The 26,238-nt window shown below is 44.1% G+C and overlaps 2 protein-coding genes across 5 annotated transcripts; one reads left to right on the top strand and one right to left on the bottom strand.

Annotated features, from left to right (window-relative positions):
- Nucleotides 1-13,514, top strand: LOC144106920 (uncharacterized). 4 transcript variants are annotated; one of them, XM_077639880.1, is made up of 10 exons: nucleotides 1-321; nucleotides 2,859-2,984; nucleotides 5,002-5,128; nucleotides 5,763-5,867; nucleotides 7,914-8,047; nucleotides 8,896-8,925; nucleotides 9,208-9,301; nucleotides 9,802-9,936; nucleotides 10,584-10,685; nucleotides 11,635-13,514. In XM_077639880.1, exons 1-10 carry the CDS (start codon nucleotides 136-138, stop codon nucleotides 11,688-11,690), a joined length of 1,095 nt encoding a protein of 364 aa, XP_077496006.1. In that variant the 5' UTR covers nucleotides 1-135; the 3' UTR covers nucleotides 11,691-13,514. The 4 variants fall into 4 exon arrangements, with proteins under 4 accessions (XP_077496006.1, XP_077496005.1, XP_077496008.1 ...); XM_077639879.1 differs by having other exon boundaries at nucleotides 10,581-10,685; XM_077639882.1 differs by lacking the exon at nucleotides 8,896-8,925 and having other exon boundaries at nucleotides 2-321.
- On the bottom strand, nucleotides 13,113-25,583 carry IFT52 (intraflagellar transport 52). Its single transcript, XM_077639878.1, has 10 exons — nucleotides 25,361-25,583; nucleotides 25,175-25,262; nucleotides 22,539-22,668; nucleotides 21,910-22,042; nucleotides 20,157-20,286; nucleotides 19,290-19,376; nucleotides 18,235-18,458; nucleotides 16,657-16,744; nucleotides 14,526-14,768; nucleotides 13,113-13,639 (listed from the first exon to the last, which is right to left on the bottom strand). The coding sequence occupies exons 1-10, from the start codon at nucleotides 25,501-25,503 to the stop codon at nucleotides 13,574-13,576; spliced, it is 1,332 nt and encodes a 443-aa protein (XP_077496004.1). The 5' UTR covers nucleotides 25,504-25,583; the 3' UTR covers nucleotides 13,113-13,573.
- Between the last annotated feature and the right edge of the window lie 655 nt (nucleotides 25,584-26,238).

Raw genomic sequence — 26,238 nt, 5'->3', positions numbered from 1 at the left:
CTCAGTTGGGGGCGCCGACGTCGCTGCGTTGGCTTCGTGGCCGATGGTTGCTGCTGACGTTGGAGGGGCTGTAGCGGCGCTAGCTTGTATGCGGGACATTGGCGGCGGTGTGCGCAGGACTCGGAGTGCTGCAGCATGGAGCTACCGCTGGGAACGGTTGTGATCCCGCATTACGCGTTCCCCATCGTCGGCGTCATACTGTGCGCCCTACTCGTTTTCGCTTTCGGGTTCAAGTCGCCCAGCCAGCCTCCGAGCTTCGGGAGCATCGACGACGAGCACGACAAGAAGTCGAAGAAGCGGAAAGCGAAGGAGTCCCAGAAGGTAATGCGGCGCTGAGCTCCCGAGCGAGGACACCCCGACATGCTTAGGCGACTAATTAGCAGCAGCCTGCGTGACTCCGACGCGCGGAATTAAGGCCGCATCTGTGCGTCTGAGCTGCGGGCCAACCTGTCCAAACATCGTGCCCCGCGGGGTCACTTGCATTTGTCCGCTGGCTGATCGCGATCAGGCGGTGAAAACGAGTTCTCTCGCGTCTGCCCGCCTCGTCGGAGCTGCCATATGCGAGCTTCAAAAAAACCGGATCACCCGTTTCACCCGCGGCTCTCGGGAGAAAGCGCACCTAAATGTCAATCCAACGGCCATGCTGCCTGCGCGCTGCCGCGTCGCGTGTTTCGTTTTCCGAGCGCGGACACGTAAATACGGCTGTCCGTCCGATGCCCGGTTTAACGCGTGGCTCCTGCTCTCTTGGAGCTGGGCGGTTTTCTTAATTGCGTACTGAAATCGAAAGTCGCTAAAAGAGGCCACGGCATGTAATCGGGCGACTAGTGAAATCGCAGATGTGAAAGTGATTGCTTGTGATAGTATATCGGAACTTTCTACGAATTGATTGTTCGTGCCGCGCAGCTCGGCGCGGCGTCGTCGACTGCACCGCTTCCGCTGTCTGTCTCGAATTCAAGTTCGTAGCGTTAACCTCGATGAAACACGAGAGAGCCAAAGCGGTTCACGCGCACCCGTAACAACACGGCTGCAGATTTGTTTTTGCGCAAAAGAGGGAAGGGGCGGTGAAAATGGGGGCGGAGCAGTAAAATTGGTTTAAAGTCGGCTTCTTCAACGTGCTTCGGCAACCGTACGCAGCTGCAGTAACAAGTAGCTGTTTGAGGAGGCGGAAAGAATTGCGGCGCCTGCTTCCCTGGCTTTCCGGTCGCCCGCATGCGGAAAACCACCGGCTGGATTGGTGCGGCGGTGGCCCGGCTCCCTCGATCGTTTGTCCCCCTTTGCTTCCTTTTATTTACTCCGATGGGCGGAAGCTGTCGGATGTGCAGCCGATTTGGGCCGGCGGAGTTAGACCGCTGGCTCAGGGGCAACGCTCTCGATGCCGCGTGCTCAGCGACCGTGTTGGAGGTGCCGCGTTGGCGAGCACGTTGGAAGAAGACGTGTGCGTTTAGCTTGACGCAGACTTGAGGAGGGGGTGGCATGGGAAAGGGGGGGTCAAAGCTTGTGTGTCTCGTATCGCACCCCCTATGTGGCCACCAGCAGTAAAGCGCGCTTTTTTTTTTTTTTTTTGCGGGCACCGACCGAGTAGAGAGATTAGATGCGCGCTCGGGCCACTTCTCTCCACTGCCACGCAGACGACTGGACGTTTGCTCGTCTTTTTTTTTTTTTAATCGCGGTGTTCGTGTTTTTTTTCATCCTGAGGGAACTTCAAAACTCGCCAACTCACGAAGATAGCGTTCAATCGTGTATGCCTTCTTGAAATGTTGTGTTATCTCGAGCATATTTGCAGCTTGTACTTTTTTCTTTTCCTCTGAAAAAAAAAAAAACTTTCATTGTAGCTGCTAAAGGGGTACAGACGCCAAGTGTTGCCTGCATCTCCTGTCTTGAGAACGAAGCACAGTGAATGTGAATCACCACATCGAATTCACCTACACCCCGTGAATAACCTGCAATTGAATTGCAACTCAATTTCTCACACCGTTTTTGAGTTCAACAGCCAGACGGTGGCTATGATGGCGAAATGGCGACAATGGAACATTGCAGAGGCACTAGGAGGACACTGGAAAAGTGAAAGGGACAAGATTCTTCTTTGTGATGTCGAAGTTGAATTCAGGTCTTGCAAGGCATAAAATAAACTTATATTGTAGCTACTTGTTAATTCGGTGTCATTCAAGCTCATGGGGCAGGCTGGAAAACAGTTGGATTGAATTAAAATGACGCTGCAGTTATATAGAAGCTTTTATGCTTTACATCACTTGATCAGCTCTGTTTTCATAGCCACCATTTTGCTCTTGAAACCAAAACATGAGAGAAGAAATTCAGTTATAAATAATTTACTTGGCAGGGGCAAATTTATTTCGGGTTTTTTCAGGGGTAATTTCACATGGTACACATGGAATCCATGTATACCAAGGTCTTGCACACCATTCCAAGGAAGGAATTATGCAACCAAAATTTTGGTGACTGTATTCCTTTTTAAGAGAAAAAGACGAATCTCCTAGACAGAGTGTCGCATATTAAGAGAACCATCGGCTTAATAGCTTTGTTGGTTATGATTCCTTTGTGATCATAGGCACTGTGAGCAACGTTGAGAGCAGTTTACTTTAGTGTATCATGTTAGCTTTTTTTTTGCAGCAGCAGAAAGCCGCAGGAACTTGACTCTGTCATTTGAGATGCAGCTTTATTAATGGCGTAAGCACCAATTTCTGCACAGCACTTAGTTCTCTGCCATTTTAGATTATAATACCTAAAATCTGTAGTGCCATTTTCTAACTGTGGCTGCATTTTACACGTGTCTAATGCTGCCCTTGCATCTTAATAAATGCTGTAAGTGCTACAACATGACCTGGGTTCTCATTTTTCAGAACAAAGCGCAAGCCAATGGCCATGCACCAACTTCATCATCTCCAAAAGTCGTGAGCCAAGCCAAGCCAAAGGTTGAGAAAGCAGCTGCTCCTGCGAAGCCGAAGGCTGACAAAACAGATGCCAAGGTACGGCTGCAAGCACGGTCTGTCCAAGCTTTTGGGATGGCCTAATGAGAACGCTCATCATTTGCGACCTCCTGTGACATTTTCCACAGCAGCTGTAAGATTTATCTTTGAGCAAGAGGCATATATTTGTTGCACTTGTTGCTTTTCTGAAAATGTGGAAATCTGGAAGCAAACAAGCTGTTTTTTTGTGTATCTGTAATTATTCAGCAACGTTAAATTTCAAGCTACTGAGGTTATGATTTATGGCAGGTTAAATATTACCAGAACAACGTTTATCAACTCGTTACAGTGTGTTGACAAAACTGCCAGGAGTATGGTCGGCGTTGGAGCAGAAAGGCAACAAAATGTTTAAAATTGCTTCATGTACTTTATGCATGTTTGAGGCAGCTGTTCAGGTGTTCACCTCCGTTACAGGTCAGGTTTGACTGTAGGTGGTTTGCACGTGATGTCACGGGCACCATCTCCAGATGCACAGCCTAGCTTCCACAGTGTATGCCAGAGCAGGTGGCAATAACTGGATTAGAAAAGCACGCATGTTTTTAGCCGGCTTCTGGTCCCAGATGGTGGCCGCTTTGACGTCGGTGCAAACTGTGCGTACATTTTCTCTGCATTTCCATCATCTTAAAAATATGTTGCTGCTTGTATTCTTGGGCTTTCCTGTCATCTTAGACAAAAAAAAGAGGACCACTGCATGATATGTATTTTAGTGAAGTAAAAGTAATGCACCTAACACAAAGCATCACTTTGACTTTTGAAAGCCCAGCTTCAATGTAGAATGGATTAGTTCGTCAGCTTACTGGCACAAAATGGTACTGCAGTGGAACCTCATTATAACAAAATGGTTTATAATGAAATAATGGATATAACGAAGGAATGACGATTCCCCTTGGAAGCTCGGTCAACACGGGCTATAACGAAGCTGTGGCTATAACGAAGCTGTGGCTATAACGAATAATTCGCTGGGCCCCTTCAACTTCGTTATAACGAGGGTCAGCTGTATTCCGCTTTTTCTCTGCACTTCTCGGCCTTTGGTGCTGTAATCTTTTTTTTTACACATTGTCACTTTGCTGATGTTTTTGTCACTGTGCTTTTAAGTGTAACTGTGGCTCTTCTGTTACATGAAGACAAATATTTCATATACCCTATGTTGCTGGGCTTAGCTGAAAGAATGGTCAGGTGTCGAAGGTGTGCGTTTGGAGCTTGATGGCATTTGGTGGCAGCGGTCCTTTACTCCTTTGATGGTGACATGCATGCGCTTCTTATTTCAGTCATTTTATAGAAATGCACCTAGAACCCATGCGAACAAAAGTGTCCACGACTGGAGTCGAGGTGGAGCTGTCTGTGTAGCTGGTACTTTCTGTAACCTCTGTACTTGTTTTGGCAAACTGGGAAAACCTCGGGTAGTGCAGTTTTTCAAGCACAGTATCAATGCTCATCTGGCAGCTGTTGGGCACTACTTTGGCACACTTTTGTTTTCCGTGGTGCGCACTCGTACCAAGTCCCCAACTTGTAACTGGTGCTTTTTGCATGGGTTACTTCTCTTCGTATCCTCAGTCACAACCTCACTTTCCCATGGCAATGTGTACTCGAAGTAGCCAACATGAAGTAATAATAATAATAATAATAATAATAATAATAATAATAATAATAATAATAATAATAATAATAATAATAATAATCTTTATTTACATTGGGATGATGGAGAAGGTTGTGGGTAAAAGCTGCTCGTAAACGGCAGCTTGACAAAGGCCCGCAGCCTCCCTTTACAGGGCAACAGCAGCAAAGCAAGGACACTCACAAATGTACATATAGTCTCTTCGCTATTTCGCTGAGCCAAAAATAAGGGGATCAAAAAATGATATAGAAACATAGAAAATAGAACAACAATCAATACAATAAATAAATCAGTACAATAAATACAATATTACAATTACAATCAATACAATAAATCAACTAGCCAGAGACGGCATCGTTTCATGTACTCATGGCCTTTATTTTGCCTGTGCACCCTTTGCAGGCTGCGCAGCAGAAAAAGCCCACCCAGAAGGAGGAGAAGCGTGCAGCCGCAACCAAAGGAAAGAAGGATGCTGCAAAACAGCCAGAGGAGCCGACTCCTGCGCCTCAACCCGCCGAGGACACTGATGGTAACCACTTAGCAGTCTCATAAAAAGCCATTTTGTCCTTTCTATTCTGTTTTTCAAGAATGAAGTTTGCAGAAATGAAAACCATAGGCACAGTTATGTATGCTATGGAGCAGCGGGTTGCGCTAACATTAGTAGGGTATCCTTTTGTTGCCACCTTTATTATTAGTTGCAACAGTAGCTTGGTTTGGCTAGTTGGTAATAGTTTTTTGAAAACATAGCGCAAAAAAGGCACAGACGACACAGACCATCCACATCTGTGTCGTCTGCCTTTTTTGCGCTACGTTTTCAGAAAAATTTATTATTAGTTTCTGCTTTTTTTTTTATAGATTCTTCGCACTGCTCTAGAAGGCTCTGAGTATTCAATAACTTTTAAGCAGAAAATACTGAGAGGGTTCTCAAAATAGCAGCTGGGAAATTGTGCTGGGGTCTTATGTGGCAGATTTGGTTTTCAGGTCTTGATTAGGTAGGTTGTGAGCCACTTTCTGTATTTGTGAGTGAGAGTTGCAAGTTGTTTTTAACTTCACCTTCGTCCTCGAAAAGCGATGAATTCAGATAGTTGTGTGGTGAACTCGCACATCACCGCAGGGCGACCATTTCTTGTTTGTCCGACACGAGCTTCTCTCTTTTTTTTCAGGAGGATGGGTGCAGCTCTTGAGCAAGAAGGAGAAGAAGATACGGCGCAAAGAAGAAGAAAAGACCAGCGCGTCGGCTGACAAGAACATTGCCAAGGCACCAGCCAGTAAGCACCTTAAACTTGGCAGCCCAGAACACTTGTCTTTACGGAAAAAGCATTCAACGCCAAAAGAAGGAGTACTGTGTGTCCTCTCCCCTCAGCATGCCATGTCCGCATCGCTAGCATTGCGCAAATGCACATTGTCTGGCTTTCGTCGTGAGCTTAACCGAGCCTGCCAGACAAGCAGCTTTAGTACAGTGGAATGCATGGGAGCGTGGTATCTCTCAAAACTTAGCCACATGTGCACAAGAGCTGCTGTGGACCAAATCTTGTCAAAGCATGACTCACACACACAGAGCAGCGTAATCTATTTCCTGTTGTGACCTCATGGGGCACGCGTGGAGGCTGCAAGAACTGTAACCTATGACCCCTCATCACTCCTATTGCTTCCTCTTCCTTTGTACATTCCTCCCCACCCACCGTATCCACGGGTAACCTGCCATGGTTACGGCTAATTAGTTTGCTTGTAATGAAGTACCATAAATTTTTGGCAGTCATACACAACTTTTATGTAGCCAGTTTCTGGTTTAGGTTAAAATGCTACTGCACTAAATACACTCACTCACCTCACTGCAATCAGCAGTGTTATAGAACTGCAAGTTAAAAGGCAACTCGGGGTGTTTTCCTAACATTTTGAGTTGATAGTTATATCACATTCCTTAGGGCCCGCTCGCTCCGCCAAAGCCAAGTGGATGAACCACTTTAAAACAGCAAACCAAGGCCAAAACTCAGTTTGGGGCCAGGAATGGTGCTTGATGTGACACAGAGACGGCATCGCTAACATTACTTGAAAAACACTCATGCGTGCGTTGAATGGCTTAAGTAATAACTGAAAGCAATAAGTCCTTTCATAAAATGCCCAAGACGAGAATGCAAGCATCAAGGTTTTGTTACTCAAGCGGGGAGCAGGTGTTAACATGTGAGTAACGTTTGCGACATTGAAAATAGTGTTGCCCAAGCTGAAGCCGCAAAAATGGTGAACTTCAAAATTGATTTGTGCCGGAATGAAATGCCGCATGGCTGCCAAACTCGGTGAAAGCAGTCGGAAATGAGAGAAAGACCTACAGCATACCTAAGTATCATTAGAATATGGTAACCTCGAGAAACCCCCAGAGCTGCCTTTTAAGATGGCAGTGACTGTGATTTCCTTCTGCTGAGTCCAGATATGCTTAGCATGCTCGGACAGAACAGTAAAGGGGTACCGGACAGCACCAGCATCCTGGCCAACAAGTTGATGTAAAAGCTACCTGCTGGAATGGCTTTAGTGGTTGCTGCGCTTGGCTACTAAGCCAGGAGTAGGAGTAGGAGTCCTAGCTACTAAGCCTACTAAGCAGGAGTAGGAGTTCTGGCTACTAAGCCAGGAGCAGCCACCCAGTCCTGGCTGCGGCGGCTGCGTTTCGATGGAGCTAAAAGGCAAAAAGTGCCTATGTGCCGTGTGATGTCAGTGCACGTTAAGATCCCCAGGTGGCCAAAATTAATCCGCAACTGTCTACTGCACCATACTGTCTCCTGGGCTCATAGCCCGATATGTTGCTTCTAGACGTTAGACCCCACATACCATACTTTATATAAAAACTTTCGAAATAAATTATGATATATATACTAAGTATTTAAGCTATTAGGTGAAATGGGAAGCACGTCGCATAACAAAATGAAGTGCACTCAATTGCCAGGTAGTAATAGGTGTCGTATTATTCAAGCTGTGTCTTCATCTGCCTAATCCTCATTCGTTTTGACTCTGTGTGAAGGTTAGTGGGGATTTAGATGCTACTAATGACTGATGCCTTGAACGTAACTTGATAGCCGTGTTTGAGGATTGTGTCCTTTTTTTGCCATAGATTTAAATTTAGTGGTAATGTACGGCCGTTAAGCAAGCATTCAGTAAGCCTTCCAGAATCGAAGTCTTTCGGGAGTGGTCTGTTCACTAAGTTTCATCTAACAAGTAAACCATTCTTTAGTTACTGGTAGCACAGCGTCTACACTGTCCGCATGAATGTTGCAGTCATGTTTTAGTCTCGTGGTGGTTGTGAAAACTGTTACCGACGTTTGCAGCTGAAGAATCGAAGAGCCCGGCTGCCAAGCGCAAGAAGCAGCCTAAAGAGGCTGAAGCCAAGAAGGTTGAGCCTGAGGCCAAAGCGCCACAGGAACCCGTGACCACCGAAGCTGTTGCCGCGGCTGATCCCGAGGTAATATTTGCCTCCCACTTCCTGCTTTCCTTTCTCAAGCAGCTTTCCCTGCCACTCACGATTGGCGCAGTGCATTGTGTGTAAAAATTTTTAAAAAGGCTTAAGAAAGCGGAAAATAAAACTTCAAATGGCCGTGTATCTTTCCTTCATGATATCAGTTATAACAGCCATTTTTGGCTCAGGCACCACCATTTCTTTCCAGGTTTTTTTTTTAATTTTTTATCCTGTTGTATTTGCTTACAGGGGTGGATTTATGGGTCCCTCTTGAAAGAAGTGGTTGGGCAGGGGAATTGTCCTATTTGAACGATGCATTTCTTTGACTTCTTTTGCGAGAAAAATGGGGTTCAGAATGGTTTTCTTATTCAAAATGTGCCCCCTTCCCTTCCCCCATCTCTTAAATCCACCCCTCACGGATTACATTGTGTTAGCTTCCCTCTTGATGTACTATGAAAATTTATTGCTGCTTCTCCTTAATTAACAGCGAATGCGATGTGTATTATTATGTCAGCTGCCACTCGTCATTTACTGCACATGAGAGCGTTACGAGCCTCTTTTGTAAGTTTCTGGTGCAGTATGCCAATATTAATCCCACTGACAAACTTTGTAAATTAGAAGGAGTAGGCGACTATTTTTGTGGGGTCCTGAAAAGACACCCAGCTTTGTGTAGTCTTGAACATTAAAATGTGGCCTGTCACAAAAGTTATAGGCTTGCTGTATGAATAACTATCATTGATATGATGTTAGTGTGATAATTGTGTAGTATAAGAGTAACAGTGTGAAGTGCTGTGCATGCCTTGAAGTACAATCGCAGGTGTGAAGCTTTTAATGGGTACACTTTCTCTCCGCAGTTTGCACTTTATCAAGGCATTGTACACAAGGCAAGTGACAGTTTTGTCTGTCGTCAAAGGCATGGAAGTGCATCCGAATGCTATGACCTAAGTGTGCATACTACTGGCATCCAAATGCATCCAAGTGCTCATAATACTGGTCCCGTCTTACATGGGCCTCTGAGTTTTAAGAACTTATGAGATGTTCTATGCTAGAGATGATTATCACTTTGTGACTGCAGATATTCAGTAGAGCTCTCTTACTTTATAAAAATGACTGTTTCTGAACAGCGGCAGTAGCCTTACAGTATGGCTCTTTTTCCAACATTTCAGGAACATCCCAAGGATCAGCGGAACAAAAAGAAGGACAAGTCTCCTCCGGAGCCGGAACCTGTTAAGAGCCCAGTCAAGAAGGAAGCAGCTAAGAGTGAGTATGCATTGCACCCACATTTGTTTGACCTTAATTCTAGAAAAACTGGCTGTTGAGTTTAATGTCCAGGGGTACTAGTTGCCGGCAGGTGCTCTTGGCTTGGCTTGACAAACAGCTGCTCCTTGGAACAGCCATTGAACCAACTTACAAACTGTTCAATTTGAATGTTCATTTACGGGTATTCCGGAATCCTGCGCGTGCATTGTAATATTGGAGTATTGTAAACTACTGTTGCACTAAACGTAGCACCTGTTGGGCCGATGGTTTGGCTTCGGACTCTTAAACGTATGCTTGGCTGGACCAGTCAGAATGTCTCATTTCGGGCACTGATAAACAGCCAGTTTTCACGTCTGCATGCTGTCTGTTTTTTTTTGTTTTTTTTTTGGTATCTTCTGCATGACATCTAATTCTGACACCTAATTAGCATGACATCTAATTAGCATGCAAAGAAACAGTCAGAATAGTGAAAAAACAGAATAACAAAAATTTTCTTTCAGAGGATGCCACGAAGTCCGAGGATGGCATAGCCAAAGCCAAGGGCAAAGGCAACAAAGCCGACAAGAAGCCAGCTGAGGAGTCGAAGCCCAGCGAAGCCACCAAAAAGGCACCGCAGGAAAGCTCACCCACTGCCGGTAACACTTTCCAATCCCACCTGGCCAAGGGACTGCTAGACTGTTCGGTTCATCGGATCACCTTTCACTTTGATTGCGATCTTTTGTGTGGTGTCAGCACACTCGACTCCTGGGCATTTTCTTTTACATTTCTTACTTAGGTACTTCTTGTTTGTGTGGCACGAAGGGCTGTTTATTTTAACGAACTCGGTCGCAGTTAAATGAGCAAATGTCTTTGTGCTGCAGATGTCGAAATCTGACAGAAGTGGGAATTCATCATGATTGGGCTGGCCACATATGCTTGCATTGCCAGGGACTTGCTTTTAATTTTTTTTTTCATTTATGTTTTGCACTTGTTACTCAAACATCACTCTAAATAAAAAAGGAGTGCTTAGTAGCTTTTTTTATCATGTTTTCAGTGTTATTTTTTCACAAATTTTATCATTAAAGGCTCAGCCACTCAAATCTGTCCTCAAAACTATCATCATTTGTGGCGCAGAAAAGTACTTGAATTGCCACAAGCCCCGCTTGGCACAGTGCTGTTGTTGGTAAAGTCTGCAAGGTTGGCGTTATCGATGGGTCATCTGTCAGTAAAGGCCGACTACATATTGTGGTTTATTGTATTGACCTTTTAATATGCATGTCGCAAACTGACTTTTGTGCAGCAGAGCCCCCAGTGAAGCCTGAAAGCAGCTTGGAAACGGCACAGTCAAAGAGCAGCGAAGTTGTCCCGCCAGCAGAGTCCAATGTGGCTTTTGACGAACTTGGCGGTAAGTCTACTCCAATCTGTAGGAGATAATTGATGGCCTCAGCCTATCAGCCACTAATGTTTGGCTGAGAGGATGAGATAAAACGAGGATGTGGTGTAAGGGTCACATTCTTCCGAATATTCGGCCTCTCTGATTTCCCAATTTCTCAAAATCATTGACAGTTTACACAAAGTGTTGTGAGGTGCTACAGGAAAGCACCCTGCTACCCACTGAGTGGCAACAAGTCATTAGCTGCTACACTACTGTTAACAGCTTGTGTGATTGCCACTGACATGAGATATTCGCACCATTTCATGTTTTTTGCATGCTTTTTGTATCATTTGGAGCTTCTGCTGATCCTCGCTCTTTCAGCAGTTTGGTTTGATAGGCACAAAACCAAGCACAGTATTTATTGAACTTTATCTTGCTATGCCTATATTTACTGTATCTACTCGCGTAATGGATACATTTTTTGTGCCAAAAAACTTTGTGCTATTTTAGGATGTGCATTATTACATGGGTTAAAATTACACTGTGGTCAGTTTAGCCTTATTGAAATTTTAGTAACATATGTCTTGGACACATTTGTAATGTGTGCTCATTTGCAAATAAATGGGGTAGTTGTGTGATAAAAAAAATCCAATGATTACCACCCTTGTAATGCGACATTTAGTAATAGCTGGCTGTGATGGCGAATGCACCGTTTGCTGCGAAATGCAGTGGTGCCCTCTTCACTAAGAGGCGCATATGACACAAGCACTAGTCCCCGGTTGCTGTACACAGAGGACGTCGCAAATTCTTAGCATGGTGCCGCTCCTCATTGCTCCATGTTTCTCCTTCGTGTTACGCCAACAACACCACAGAACTGGAAAATGACCATAACAGCTCTTGCTGTAAAATATTACTTGTGCCTTTATTTTTATATTTGCTCTGCTGTTATCTTATATTGTTTTTGTCCTCGGCTCTGCAGATGCCTGGACAGAGGCCAAGCCCCAGAAGAAGAAGAAAAAGGCCCGCAAAGACTGAAGCCCTGCCCCGCGCCTTTGCGCCCTAGTCGCCCCGCAAACCCAGGTGGAGCGACCGTCTCCTTCGACGGGACCAAACCGCCGGTACGAAACAAAAAAGAATACACGTGGGCTGACGTGCCGTTTCACCTGCTGGGTCCCCGCAGCGAGAGAAAGAAGAGAAAAGGAAACGCCAAGAGGCTAAATGGTGGCATCGACGGCAAAAGGCTGCGCAACATTGCGGATGACGGCATCGTCCCCAGGTTGTCCACTCTGCCCGTGCCATTGTCTCTCGTGCAAGTGACACTCTCTCTCAGTTGAGCCCGTGGCGTCGTCGTTGCAGTAAGCCAGGTGATATCTCACAGTTTTCGTGTCACTCTGGTCACCTCTGGATGGTGGTACACCAGTCTTGCAAAGGCAGGTGGAGGAGTATGCAATGCACTACCACTGCACCCTATTAGCAACATCTTCTTTTATTCCTCTATTTTTACTACCTTCTGTAGGGTGCAGTGGCAGGAAAAGAGACTAGTTCCCCCTCCCTGTTCCTCCCCTAGGTGTTCGCTGAGCTGTGAACACGGTACAGCTGAACTCATGAAACAAGCTGTCGAACCTGTGGAGCTTGGCACATGTGCCTTCGTGATGCAGAGGCACTTCACCTGCGTCTTTAACATGTGCTTGGGGCATAGAATGCTGAGAGAGGAGGGGGACCTTCGTTTTTTTTTTTTGTGACTTAGGTTTTGTTGTTTTGACGTTTTACTACCTTGAGCAGGCCATTTTTTTACTACCTTGAGCAGGCCACTTTGATAGGGTTGACAGCACATGTAGAATAGGTTTGTTAAAGGTCCCCGTGAGCAGATGCATCTCCGTGGTGTCATTTGCAAAGGTCAACGATGCTCAACTTTTTGCTTCATGAAAGTGGATTTTTTGTTGACTTTATTTTTACTTTGTTGTAATCATGTCATTTTACACTCGACCTTTTTCTTTCCATCTGGGGAGAATAAGTGCTATATTTCTACCATGGTTTGTGGGTTACATTATGAGCATCTCTTTTGTTCACTTTTTTTTTTCTGCCATTGTTTGTCCATGGGCACTGCCTTTATGATGCCACTGTTTTTTGCCCTGTTCTTTGCGAGAGCAGGGCCATGTGGCAGCTTCTTCCACTTTCGAAATGTGCCACACACTTTTTCTCACAGATGAGTGCATGTGTTTTTTTGTGCAATCCTGTTTTCTTGTCCACGGAAAGGAAGCTTTCTTACTATGATTCCGAAGGAGCGCCGACAAAGCGGAAAGGGTTTTAATGCATTCCTTTTTGTCCTAGTACAACTGAAAAGAGGCAAGGCCATCCTTTGCGCACTGTGTCTGGGCCTTCTTGACACTTCGTCGTCTTCCGTTTTTAAAGTTGCACCGCACCCAAGTCCCATCAGTTTCGTCACTTGGGGGAGTGTTTTGTGTGGTGCCCTTTTGGACTCGTTACTGAGAGTCTGTTTTTTTGTCGTGCAAAAATAGTCAGTGTGGGCATGCAGTTGCAAATGGTTCGAAAAACGATTCCCGCTTGTATTCTTTTATTACACCTTCCAATCGTGCTCTAACACGTTGCATGGGTTCTGTCATTACCTTCTTGTTTCATTTTTAAGTTCGCAAGGAGTTGTGATAAACGCGGGAGATGAGTGAATGTTTTCCAAGTTGCCTCACACTTTACCCCGTTGTTGGAGAGCAACTTGTTATGATATAGTAATTATCGACGACAAAGCTGTGTACATAAGGGCCAAATGTCCGTGCAGGGACAGTTCCCACTGTTGTCCGCTCTCTTTCTATTTGTAATAAAAAGAAAATGTCTCTCACGAAAGTGATGTCTTGCATTTTTTTATTCCTGCCACCATTTGCTTGAAGAGGACTCCACTGTTGTCACAAAGTGTCCTGGTCTGCTATGATGTCTTGCTCTTCTAATGTCCCAGGCATTGGGTCTCCACACTGCACAAAAAGTTTCGTGCAGAAAAAGGCAGCCATAAGAGAGTGCTTACTGCTGTAATTTTGCTACCATACTCCACATACTGTCCTTAGTCTGCATTGCTTAATTCTCCCTGAAAAAAAAAAACCGTTTTGCGAGTACTGGGAGTGAAAGGTCAACGTTTTTCCACTTTCTTTGGCTAGCATACATTTTTTTAACCAATCACTACAGAAATTATGGAGTGAGTGAGGTCTATCATTTCAATATTGGAAAATAGTTAGTCTTCGCTGTATTCATTGCTCTGATTTTTTTTTTCATCAAGGCGAGACGTCTCTAGCACTGACTTCCCAATCTTTGTGCTTACTAGTCGAAACGCACAGCACCACATTACCGGGGCCAATTGTGATGCTAGCAAGGCTATGCGCAAGATTCATAAAAGACTGGCACATTTTTTTCTGTGTGGGTTGTAGGGAGATACACGCGATAATCATTACATGGGCAAAGCTACAAGCACAACTGATCATGCGTAGAAGCAGTAAACTGCATGATGACAAGAAATGTAAAACAGTGGAAATGTGATAAATACCTTGTGATGGGGAGAATTGCACAGAGCATGATATGTGTAATTTTCAAAAGTAATCTACTGCATAGTCTGTATCTGTGGATAGTCTGCACAGTGCAAAATTTTAACATTCATAGTCTGCACGGTGTAAAATTTTAACATTTATAGTCTGCACGGTGTAAAATTTTAACACTGAAAGAGGCTATCTGCCCCTGGTGCGGGCAAGAAGCAGGCAGCCCTTGTACTGGCACACCCCACCACTCGCCAGCGCTTCACCGCCAGCCACGGCCGTGGGGGCCTCCTAACTTTTGACAACGACCACATGCAACGGACACGGCAGCACTAACCTGGTTTAGCTTTCGAAACTCGACGAGGCGTGCCAGCACATGCTCAATAATGTGCTTTGGGTCGCCCGAAGTTGTGCTGATACCCAGCACCTGTCCACACTGGAGCAGGAAATAGTGCAAGTCCGCGTCAGTGCACTTGTTGGCAAGCTGAGCAAGGCGGCGACTCTCTGAGCTCAGCTCCTCATCCAGATCAAACAGTTCCAAGGGCGGCCCATTCGGTTCTCGGAAGCATGGTGGAAAAACCTGGCAAAGAAGTGCGTTTAATGAAACTAAATGTGTATAATTTTACGCACCCCCAAGGCAGTGCATTCAAGAGAGTGACGACGCACATTTGAGGCGAGCACAAGAGAAATATACTCTGGCATCCCAACACCAACGCTACTAATGATGTCCTAACACAGTCGTCAATTGTCAAAATTAAAAGCTTGTTAATTCGTGCTTCAAGAGAGCGGGAAAAAAATGTTGAATTATCCGAAAGTTCGATTTATCAAATGACCACGAAAAGACTAATAAGACTGCCTTGCACCACGGTAAATTTATTTGGTGAAAGACCGGTGAAAGACTGCTTGCTTCCGAGATGAGAACGGTGTGACAATGACTATTTTTAGCAGTGGAGCTTCACCACTACTGCGTCGCACACCTCACAAACTGCAGACTGCACGCGGCTAGCGCGCAGCTTAGGCGCACTAAAAGAACCACGTGGGCGGAAACGCTCAGCGGCGCACAACTGGCAAAAAAAGGGGGGGACTAGAAGAGACTATCTAATCGGCACTCAAAACAATGTGCAGCTTGGTTGGCTAATGCAGGCTGGCACAAAGCCCAGAAAAGCGAAACCGAAACTATACAATGTGTCTGCTCTTGGAGAATGGGCCGTCCATGCATGGGGCCGTCCGTTCGTCGTCAAGCCTGCCGTTGCGCGCACATCAGGGGTTTTTAAAACTATGGTGGGACTTATTAAAAAAAGGATTAAAAATTAATCGTAACTATGCCCACAGCAGGACAAAGGCCTCTTTCATACCTCTCCAATTAATGCTGTCCTGTGCCAGCTGCGGCCACTTAATACTCGCAAACTTCTTAATCTTATATACGCCCACCCAACTTTGTGCCACACCCTGCTACACTTGCCTGCTCTCTGTATCCAGTCCGTTAACCTTAACGACCGTTGGTTATCGTGCCTTCGCATTACATGCCCTGCCCAAGTCCATTTCTTCTAGGTTTAGACTAAGATGTCACTAACCCGCATTTGTTCCTTGACCCATTCTGCCCTTTTCCTGTCCTTTTTACTTACCACTAAATTGTGTACAACTGATTTATGCAAATTTGAATTATCACTTATGGTTAACAAGAGGGAAAACAGTTGCACTTACTACTTTTAGTTGCATTCAGCATCAAGCAAGATTTTGATATCAACTGATATATAGATTTGATCAATATGCACCTGTAATTAGCTGTGATATACAGCAGCATTTGTTTTCTGCATATGAAACATGGCTCACTGAACTCGTTTTCGTAGTTACTCATGATGGCAGTGCAAATTGTGCGGACGAAAGCAAATAGGACATAAGAAAGCAGAGCATATTCGTTGAAGGTTCCTCGCATCTGACATTAGCAACAAATCCCACTACAGCATAACTTGAGTGGACTCTCCTCTTGCACTGAAGTGCACTGATGTGCTGCAATGCCCTGATCATGATGCCAGTTGTCATATGACACAATGATAAGCTATGTATTTATATATAGACAGAATTCTCCAGCATCTTTTATAACACGTGTACTATTTTGGGGTATAATATCCATCACAGTACGATACTAACATGTAACTTTTGCATGGTACCTATAGGTATGAAAGTGTGATCACAGACTTATGGTCATTAAATCAGCTTTCCCCATTGCATGACCTTGTTCTTTATCCCAGGTGAAAAGCTTCAACTGGGATTAACTGGTTCCAGTTGGAAACCAACTGGTCACAACTTACAGGCCAGTTTGGAGATAACCGGCCTTGGATGGGAGCCAAAATGCAGGGAACCAGAAACTACTTATGACAAGGCAAAAATGTCTAAGGCACTTATCGAGTTCTTTGTGAATTTTTGAAATTTAAACAACATGCGAGTTTGGCTGGTTTCTGACTTACCGCAGGTTGAAGGGGCGGCAAGGGGCACTCAAACTGTGGGCTTATCAGTCGCAGGGGCTCATGAGGTACGCCAAGTTCTTCGTAGGCACTAGACACAAAGGGTGAAGTTCCACTCATGAAACGGCATTTACCCTAACATCTCCCAAAAAACCTTGAGCAAAATTACTGCATGCTTTCCCCCCCCCAAAAATTCTCATTAATAATTTCACCTTTTGCTATTCTAGAAAGGAGAAAAGAATGATCTTGGAGCTGTTAAAACTAGCTTGTTAAGGAAATAGACCATTCCATAGGAAACATTACAATATTAATAAGGGCGTGGCAGTGAAATGATATAGATATAAAAAGAATCTGTGAGGAATAAATTATCCTTATAAGTCGTGTTCATAGCAGAACTGACCCTATGTCAGATTTTATCTTTTCATGTTGGCTATATGGTATGTGCTTTGTAGAGGAAAAATTGGTACTTTGCATTAGCATGCAGTCCTGTACTACCACAGTCACCACCAAAATAAAATGCCATCATTGGCCAGCATACTAGCTGAGAGGAAGTCTGAGGTGTCGATGAGTGCATCGTAAATGTCTTACGAAGATCCAGAGTTTGAGACAGGCCTTGTGCAATCGAATTGGTCCAGTGCTGCTGGTGATACATGCATTGCACTGGGCTCGTCCTGGTATTTTCCAGCACACTAACCATGCCAAGATGAGAGAAAAAGCCTTGAAAATGAAGAAGACTTCATAGCGGCTTGGGAGCCCTAGACTGATGGTCTTCCTGGTAGCTGCATAAATTAATGGCTTTGGTCGTAGCTCACCCTGTAGTGCCAGTCCCTTCTACATCCATTTTTTGGTGCATTTTGAATAATTCGTTAGGCTGGCTTTGTTATGTTTTTAGAGATATTCCTTTATGTTGTAGTGAAGTTCAAAACACAGAAATAATTACTACAGAATGAACTGAGCGCAGAGAATTCTGCAAGTGTAGCAGATCCGTGCTAGCTCATTGTGACATATGACCTGATCTATTAGTTAAGCTCTGATGTTAGCTGAAGGTATTAAGCTCTGTGATGTCAAACTGAGCCTAACATAGCATGTAAATACTTTGATAAACATAATAAAAAGTCATGAACTGGTAGGTCAATAGTCGTATATGTCATTAAAGTCTTAGGCTAAAGTACAATGGCTGTCAAAAACATGTGCTGATTTGCATGTCCAATTCTAAGGCAGCCATTCTTGTTGAAGACCGCCTCGCGTGCAAGAGGACTAGGACTAGAAGGCTAGGTGGGCAGATTAAGAAGCTTTCAGGCATAGGGTGGGCGCAGCTGGCAAAGGACAGGGTTAATTGGAGAGACATGGGAGAGGCCTTTGCACTGCAGTGGGTGTAGTCAGGCTGATGATGATGATGTCTTCTCTTTGAACAGCAAGACTGATAGCTCTATCTGTAGAATGCGTATGTTTCTCTTTAGGCCTGTGAGACACTTAGGTATTTTTTTTTTTTTGCTGCAAGCATAACAGGCTTGATAAGACCTAACAGGTGTCCATGAGGGTTTTTGCAAGGGCTGCATATGCTGCCAGCTTTGGTCTCACCCAATGATTGCGGGGAGCATGGAGTTATCAAGAGTGTAGAGTTGCTTGCGGAAGAGCTCCATGTGGTCATTGGGGAGTTCTTCGCCCTCTTGGAGACAGCAGAAGGGGGCATCAGCAATGGTGCCCAGTGAAGGGATGGGATTGTAGTCAAACACTTCAGGGTCCCCTGCATCAATGGCGTTCAGCTGCACTTGTTCGCTGGTCAGGAAATGGAAGAGCACATCCTGCACGTGTAAGTGGGCACCAATGAAATCAATAAATGGACATTCATAGGTATTGTAGCCAGCTTGAAGGCTCTGCTTTATAATTTTCATTTCATTTCATTTTATTACCTTAAAGGCCCTAGGAAGGGGTATTACATAAAAGATGGGATGTATTCAGAGAGAGAGAAATTTTAATGATTGCAGGAGAGGTGTGCCCGGTAGTTAGGAAAGTATTGGGTAAATGTTGTTATGATACAGTACATATTTTTTTATATTTTCAGTGAACTTAGATGAGCAGGTGATGGCAGTAGCATCACTACAGAGGGCATTTCCAGTGAGCGACTTTTATAAATCCCTTCACTTTGACGTTGCTGAATTGAATGTGGCTATGTCAGTGAACCAATTCTGTGTGTCAGAAGAAAATTTTACCAAATTAAAATTGTATTTAAGTTGCTGTTTTAAAAGATGTGCTCTCAATGACCGCGTGATTTCTTTCATATATGTTACATATCTTGCCCAAAAACTAAGCCTACGACATGCACATGCTTGTCACAGGTAATGGCTATATATATGTGCTGTTAAGCAGCTCAAGCATATGTTAATCAACATTTCACTCTGATCACATGCTAGGCTCAAACTAAAACTTCACATTGTTAAAAAAAAAAAGAACATGGTTGGTTCCCAAATATATTTTCCTGATTTCTCTTTTTCTTTTTTTTTTCACACTTGAAAGCAGCTGCAAAACATTACAGTACAACTCTGCTTGGGATTTTTCCTGGAATTCTGTCAACAATGTAGTAAAATCTCAGTTGTAAAATGGCATAAAGGAAATGATTCGGTAAGGTAACATACCTTCACTTTGCTGTTGTCTTCCTTGTCCAAGTACTGATCAGCGAGCAGGTGGCATGATCCGAGCACCACTATTCTCCCTGCGACTCCCTGTACAATAATGAGGCTCAAGTATGTCCAATGTTTCTTGTACATTCAGCTTATAAATAAAGCTGTGGTGCATATCCTACCATCTAGACTGTGATTCTAAGCTCTGCTTTGACAATGAAAGCCATCACATTTCTGTTAAAGACTGTGGAAGTGATGACCCAAGTTCTAAAAGATGTAACATTTCACCACTCTGAGTTAAGAAGATATGCTTTTCTTGTTATAGCTACCAGCATTTCGCATCCTGAACTGCGCATGAATAATTAACATGCAGTTTGGGACTGCAATGCGTGTACTGACAAACACAAGCTTCTCGAATACTTTGAACTTTCAGCTCTGAATTGCTTTCGCACCTTCTATCCATGAGAGCAATGCGCTGTGGTGGCTCAACGGCTTTGGCGTTCAACTGCTGATTCCAAGGTCATGGGTTCAATCCCAGCCATGGCGGCTGCATTTCGATGGAAATGAAATACAAAGATGCCTATGTGCTGTGTGATGTCAGCACAGATTAATGAACCCTAAGTTGTCCGAATTATTCCGGAGATCCCAAACCCTCCAGTACGGCACCGCTCATAACCCAATTGTGTCGCTTTGGTACGTTGAGCCCCATGATTTACCATTCACAATCTTCAATGAGGGAAAGGCAACGTTACTGGTCCTGAATAAGAATTAAGAACTCTGGCCTGGCACCATTTGTTTTTCACCAAGTGTACCCAACAAGTCCAGCATTTCTCCTTTTCTGCTTACTGCTGCCTTGTTCAAAAGGTCCATGAGAAGCCGCACCTTCTGTCCGATGTAGAGCGCACAGACTGGGCGTGCCACAGGAAAAGAGCAGCTTCCAGTTGAAAGAAGAGCCACTGCAGGCTTAGCAATATTCAGTGTTGCACCAAATGGGTAGACGAATGTGAGACCCCTGCATAAATGTATACCGTGAAGCCATGCAAAGAAGCTGTTTACCTTATCTTCAAGCAACACAACAGTAATTTTTACCCACATCAAAATAATGAAACATACAAGCATCACCCTCCTGGTGCAGCATAAAGCTATTGCTGCAGTCACTTCATATCCTGTACCCGCCACGATGGCTCAGTAGTTACGGCGCTCGGCTGCTGACACGAAAGACGCGGGCTCGATCCCGGCCACGGCAGCGGAATTTCTATGGAGGCAAAATTCTAGAGGCCCGTGTACTGCGCGATGTCAGTGCACGTAAAAGAACCCCAGGTGGCCGAAATCTCCGGAGCCCTTCACTACGGCGTCCCTCATAGCCTGAGTCGCTTTGGGACGTTAAACCCCCATAAACCACACTTCATATCCTGTCACTTCTGAGAAAACAACCATGTAATGATCACAAAAAAAAAATATCTGCTATAAATGAATACTACACTTACATTTTAATGTACATCCAAGTAACTTTTTGTAATGTGCACCCGAGTACTTTTTTTTCTTGTATAATAGAACACTGGAATTCATTACCAGTTCATTCCTAGTTGCAACAGCTCTTTACTGTCACATGAGCATATTTCTTTGACCAGTTGCTGATTTCACAACACCATTTTCTTTTGTTTGCAAGTGTTGTCTTTATGGCTATGTTCCTTGAAAATGCACAACAAATCTTAATTTCTTATTTCAGCTTATGAACTTATTGAACTAGCCTCTTATTTTTGCTAATTTGAGTAATTTCCATGCCTGCTATAGCCCACAAAACGGTTCAAGAATGTACAATTAAATATGCATATGTTCTTGATGACCTGAGTGCTTAAGGAAAAATACCAGGCCAATTGGTACAGCTGTGACCATTATGACAGAAAGCACACCCTGGCAGTAAAGCTCTAGCTCTTAAGTGTCATCTAGGTGGTACATAATGCCTATGCTAATAGATGCCACTGGGAAGCTCTCACGCATAAATGAGAAAAGAAAACTTTATATTTCCTGTATGGAACACAACAGAAGAGGTAAAACAGGCAACTGCACTCCATGTTACTCTGGCCTCAACTGTACGACCAGCAAGAAATGAAATGCGAACAAAAGAACTGATATGCCCATACAAAAACGCAAATGCATTAGCTCATGGACATGACAAGCAAGTGAGGTTGATTAACACTTCTAAACGACAGTCTTCGTGTCTTTGAAGTGATATTAACCTTCGCTAGTATTTTGCTTCCCCTGGCTATGATCTTATCATTTTGCTGTTCGTGTTTCAATTCTCTTGTTCACATTTCATTCATCGCTGATAGCACAGCCTTGTGCTAGCTAAGCAAGACGTAAAGATGCACCGTCAAGTAGATTTGGCTAGCAGTATAATGTTGCATTCATTTTGCTATCATTAAATCTCTATCAATGCAGATCATCAGCATGATTTGTGCTGTTGGTTTCATAAGAAATATACAATGGTCAAATATAACCAAACTGACTGTGCGTTCAAGTTTATCATTACAGCCAACTGACAATGATGCCTGATACCACCATTGATCAAGTTTTGGTGACATGCTTTCATTAAGGTGCTTTTGAAAAGCATTATACTGGGTGACAGTCTTACCGATTATTGCTGCTATCAGCGTCGAGGGCTGTGTTCTCCAAAGCTCTGGTAACTGCTCTGTTGAGGACCCCATCAGATATTAATGCTTCTTTTGGGTGGGGGTACTTGTGATATGCTGTCCTGACTACCGCATCTGTTCACAAGATAAGCGCACTTTAATGTTTGTAACATTCTCACGTAAAGTACTGATAAAAATATAGAACGCTTTGTCTCAGCTAATGCGAGCCAGCTGTTTTAAAAAGTGCTATGTTGCCAAAACAATCAACTCAGTGCATTTACTTCTGGTAGTCGTTCAAAGCAAGCAGGAATATTTTCTGGATTATGCTGATTTAATTATAAAACTCATTCACCAACTTCTAAACAGCTGGATATGTACACGAGCAGTTTCAACAAGTACACTGTAACGAGTGCCAAAAGAAACTGTAAATGGCTTACTTTATAGTGGTAGCCTTTTGTGAGTTTTCAGTGCTCTAAGTTATTTGCACAAAATCTGAATGGTGCATAGCAGCACGTTTTGAATATCCCATCCCTGGCAGGAACCGATAAAGTGTAGTTTTCTGCGACTTCTAGCTTCACTGGGCATAGCAAACTACGTGTGCTATCTCTTTGAGGATTAGTGTTGTACGCACCACTGTTGACAACAATGCCAAATTCTTCAAGCAGAAAATTTATGTTGGTCTGGAAACGACGTTCTCCACCTTCACCGACCAGAACCAACAGTCGGCCCCCTTGTGTTACAAACTCTCGGAGGGCTGAAAACTGGAAAGGAGGAGGATGGACTTTAATGGAACCAGGCAGGATGCTCCATTACATTCTCCTGAAAGTGCACATTTATAGTATACATTCTTACCTAGAAAACACAATCAGATGCAAGCTTGACAAGAAGGGCACTACAGTGAGAAACATATGGCACGTACATAACTGCGAACTGTATCATGTATATACGTAGAGAAAAAATAAACCCATATTCAGCATTCTACACATAATTGTTTTTCTACTGTATACTAAGATCTGAAATTGGGCTAGTTGTCTCTTCTTTTCATCGTTATAGCTAAATATGCTTTCAGTGCACCAAAAATAACTGTGCTCAGTCTAATTCCAGTACAAGCCACATGCATATATCCCAAGCAAACTGGGCTTATAAAATCTTAACCGATGAGAGAAAAGAAGCATTTCAGAGTTTTATCATGTCATATAAATAACCTAGAGCAACCAGCGTGTTACAAATAGTGTTGCTCAGAAGTTTCATGAAAGGTCAAATTTACATCATGCAGCTCTGAAGAATTGCATGCACTGTAACTTCTTTGATACATATTTCAGACCAAGGCAGCTTTTTCTGAGGAATAGTTTTGGACACTCTCACAATACAAGTGTGCCTATGTTACGAGCCCTATATAGCAGCCTGTTCTCATGCAGCCAAGAGTGAAGCTTGAGTTCAAAAAAGGAAATCATTGAAAGCATTATAGTAGAGGGGATGTATGTAGCAGGCTGGTGCGGATTTCTGAGCTGCCAGTAAGAGATCATTCTTTAACTAGACACATTACCTCCTCTTCATAAAACGCGTCTCTCATAACCTGAGTCGCTTTGGGACGTTAAACCCCCATAAACCATCCTCTTCATAAAACGGTCCAGATGTACCAGTAGAAAACCAGTAAATTGCCTATTGGAAGACAAGCAGATGTATAACTGTCAGGTTGCCTACTGGTTCCTAAAGAAAACAGACAGCCAGCAATTTCTCATTACCAAATTTTCCCCTGAGCAGCCATGGATAAAAGTTTACGGGATGCGAATGCGCGGAAGAAAAAAAAGCATTGCGTCGCTATAGGCATATTTCAGCCGCTATTCATTCCGATGAATTGAGCACGCATGTCTCATCATGCTTCTAAGCTTTTCATTGATCTTCTTTGCATGACCACACAGAAATATAATTTTTTTTTTTCAGCGAACTTGCATCTGGCAAATCCATGACTGTACCTGAAGACTGGGCTTCACTTTTGAAAGTTTGTGGAATAGATTTTGTAGCACTGCTTTATATTTTGTCTGGCCAGGTTAACTTGTTTTTATTGTCAGCGTTCTTTGTGCACGCTAATTTCTCTTTTTTTTTACACGTATTTTTCTGACTGAATCCTTTTTTCATATCCTGTAACTCTGTCTTCACCTTTTACACAACTGTGATGTGGTGCAGCAATCTCTAAAACTGCATGCATATTTTTAAAATTTCATTCCCGTTATTTTTCTCCATCCGCTTTAAGGAACAAAAGGAAAGCATTTACTTCGCTTCCGCTACAACACGTTTTTAAAAACCTCATTTCCTCACCCATACCGCCTCCCTTTTAACTGACCCGTTTCATGACCTCCCAACGATATTGAGAAACGATTTCAGTAACTGTCAGAAACTTCCCCCATCAATCAGTCAGGTACCCTCTCTGGGACTTGCCTGTGCAAGATAGAACTTTAAAAAGTAAATTTTCCACAATCGTCTTTGCGCGCGTATACCATGCGCTTCTGTAGTTCGGACCCCGTGTTTTTGTTTTCTGGTAAGCCAGCTTATTATTCATTTAAAATTTTCTAGGGCATGGTTGCCCTTAATTCCAAAGCAACAGTAACTTTATAGTTACACGGGCGTTTTCAACGGCAGTTGAGTTTGACTGAGATCGGGGATCCCAGTTGAACGGCCAACTGACAAGATGTCGACCTACGGACCAAAAGACTATAAAAAAAAATTGCCCCCCCCCCCCCCCCTCTTACTGGATTGCCTTGGCTCAGTGTGCTTTGGCACGCGCAAATTTCTGCACCAAAGCAAAAAATACACAAAAAGAATTTATATACATTGCGATCATTTACAACAAGAAAAAAAAATGCATACCCTGCTTTTTGCTTATTTTCAGTTCGCTCTAGACGCGAGGTCATGTTGTTAGAGTGCTGACTGAACTGAACGCGAAGTGCTCGTGTAACAGCTGGCGATTCCAGTTGAGTTCAGCGGCAGTTGAAATCCACAACTGGCGGTTAACTGAACTGTCGTTGAAAACGCCCGTGTAACCCATTATTTTTCTCGCTCCTGTAAACACTTCGACGTATGCAGCGCTGCTGTGCAGTGAAGTCAACAATCACCGGCGCCCCACACCACCAAGACCGCAAGGTCCAAGGGCGCGCAGCTACAAATCCTCTCACATCAACTTGTTCTTTGTTTATGTTTACTACGGCATTTTTTTTTACCGCTGAAACAATACCGCTTATCGGAGTTGCAAAGCTCCAGTATACTTACCTCGGTTTCCGTAAATTTTTGCCGAGGACCACCCAGCACAAGAACGTCAGTGCCGGACAATGCATCGGACGATATCTGCGAATTGCCGCTGGCATGCCATGTTAACACCACGTTACGACCGGTACGTTTTAGACTGACTGATCACTGCAATCAGCACAACTCGTGGCTATGTGCGCGCGAGCTCACCTGTGCACCTGCCACATGCTTTTGAGCCGCCTCTGCAGCACCTTGTAGCCATCGCCGACACTGAAGAGCTCGTTCTTTGACGAGTCGAATAGTATTGAAAATACTTTCTCGCCCATTGACTCACTGGAAGCCGCTAGTCGCATTAACTCCTACCGCTCTCACATTCGCGAGTGTTGAAGCACGTCGCGAAGGTTTGTTTACATCCCGTTGTCACCATGGCAACAGGATGGGTGGATGGATGAATACGGCTGAACCCTTAAATCGGGATCCCGACCACGGCGGCTGCGTTTTTATGGAGGAAAAACGCTAAGGCGCCCGTGTGCTGTGCGATGTCAGTGCACGTTAAAGATCCCCATGTGGTCGTAATTATTCCGAAGCCCTCCACTACGGCACCTCTTCTCCCTTTCTTCTTTCACTCCCTCCTTTATCCCTTCCCTTACGGCGCGGTTCAGGTGTCCAACGATATATTAGACAGATACTGCGCCATTTCCTTTCCCCAAAAACCAATTATTATTATTATTAAATCGGGCAGTGGCTCAAGCCACCTAGCCATGTCTTGTGAAATTTTACTCCTGTCTTGCTTTTAGCCACCAATCGTATAACCTTCACTTGGTTACTTCTACTCGCTTAAAATCTGCTTTCCCTTCACTATCCTTAAACCCCAATGCCTTGGGTAAGTCAGCCCCGCTGCCTTCCACTGCAGGGTGAAGCCCTTTACAGAAAAGTATCAAGTGTTCAGACGTTTTCTCCTCCTCTCCGCACGTGTCTATCTCGTTGTACCCGACTCTATACGTCTTAGTCCGCAAAATTCCCGTCCTGGCCTCAAACAACAAAGAGCTTCCCCTACAATTATCATAGATATTTTCTTTGGCAATTTC

The sequence above is a fragment of the Amblyomma americanum genome, chromosome 10 (genome assembly GCF_052857255.1).
Source record: "Amblyomma americanum isolate KBUSLIRL-KWMA chromosome 10, ASM5285725v1, whole genome shotgun sequence".
Classification (NCBI taxonomy): domain Eukaryota; kingdom Metazoa; phylum Arthropoda; class Arachnida; order Ixodida; family Ixodidae; genus Amblyomma; species Amblyomma americanum.
Note: the sequence above shows the minus strand (reverse complement) of the source record. Positions and strands in the feature narration are given on the sequence as shown.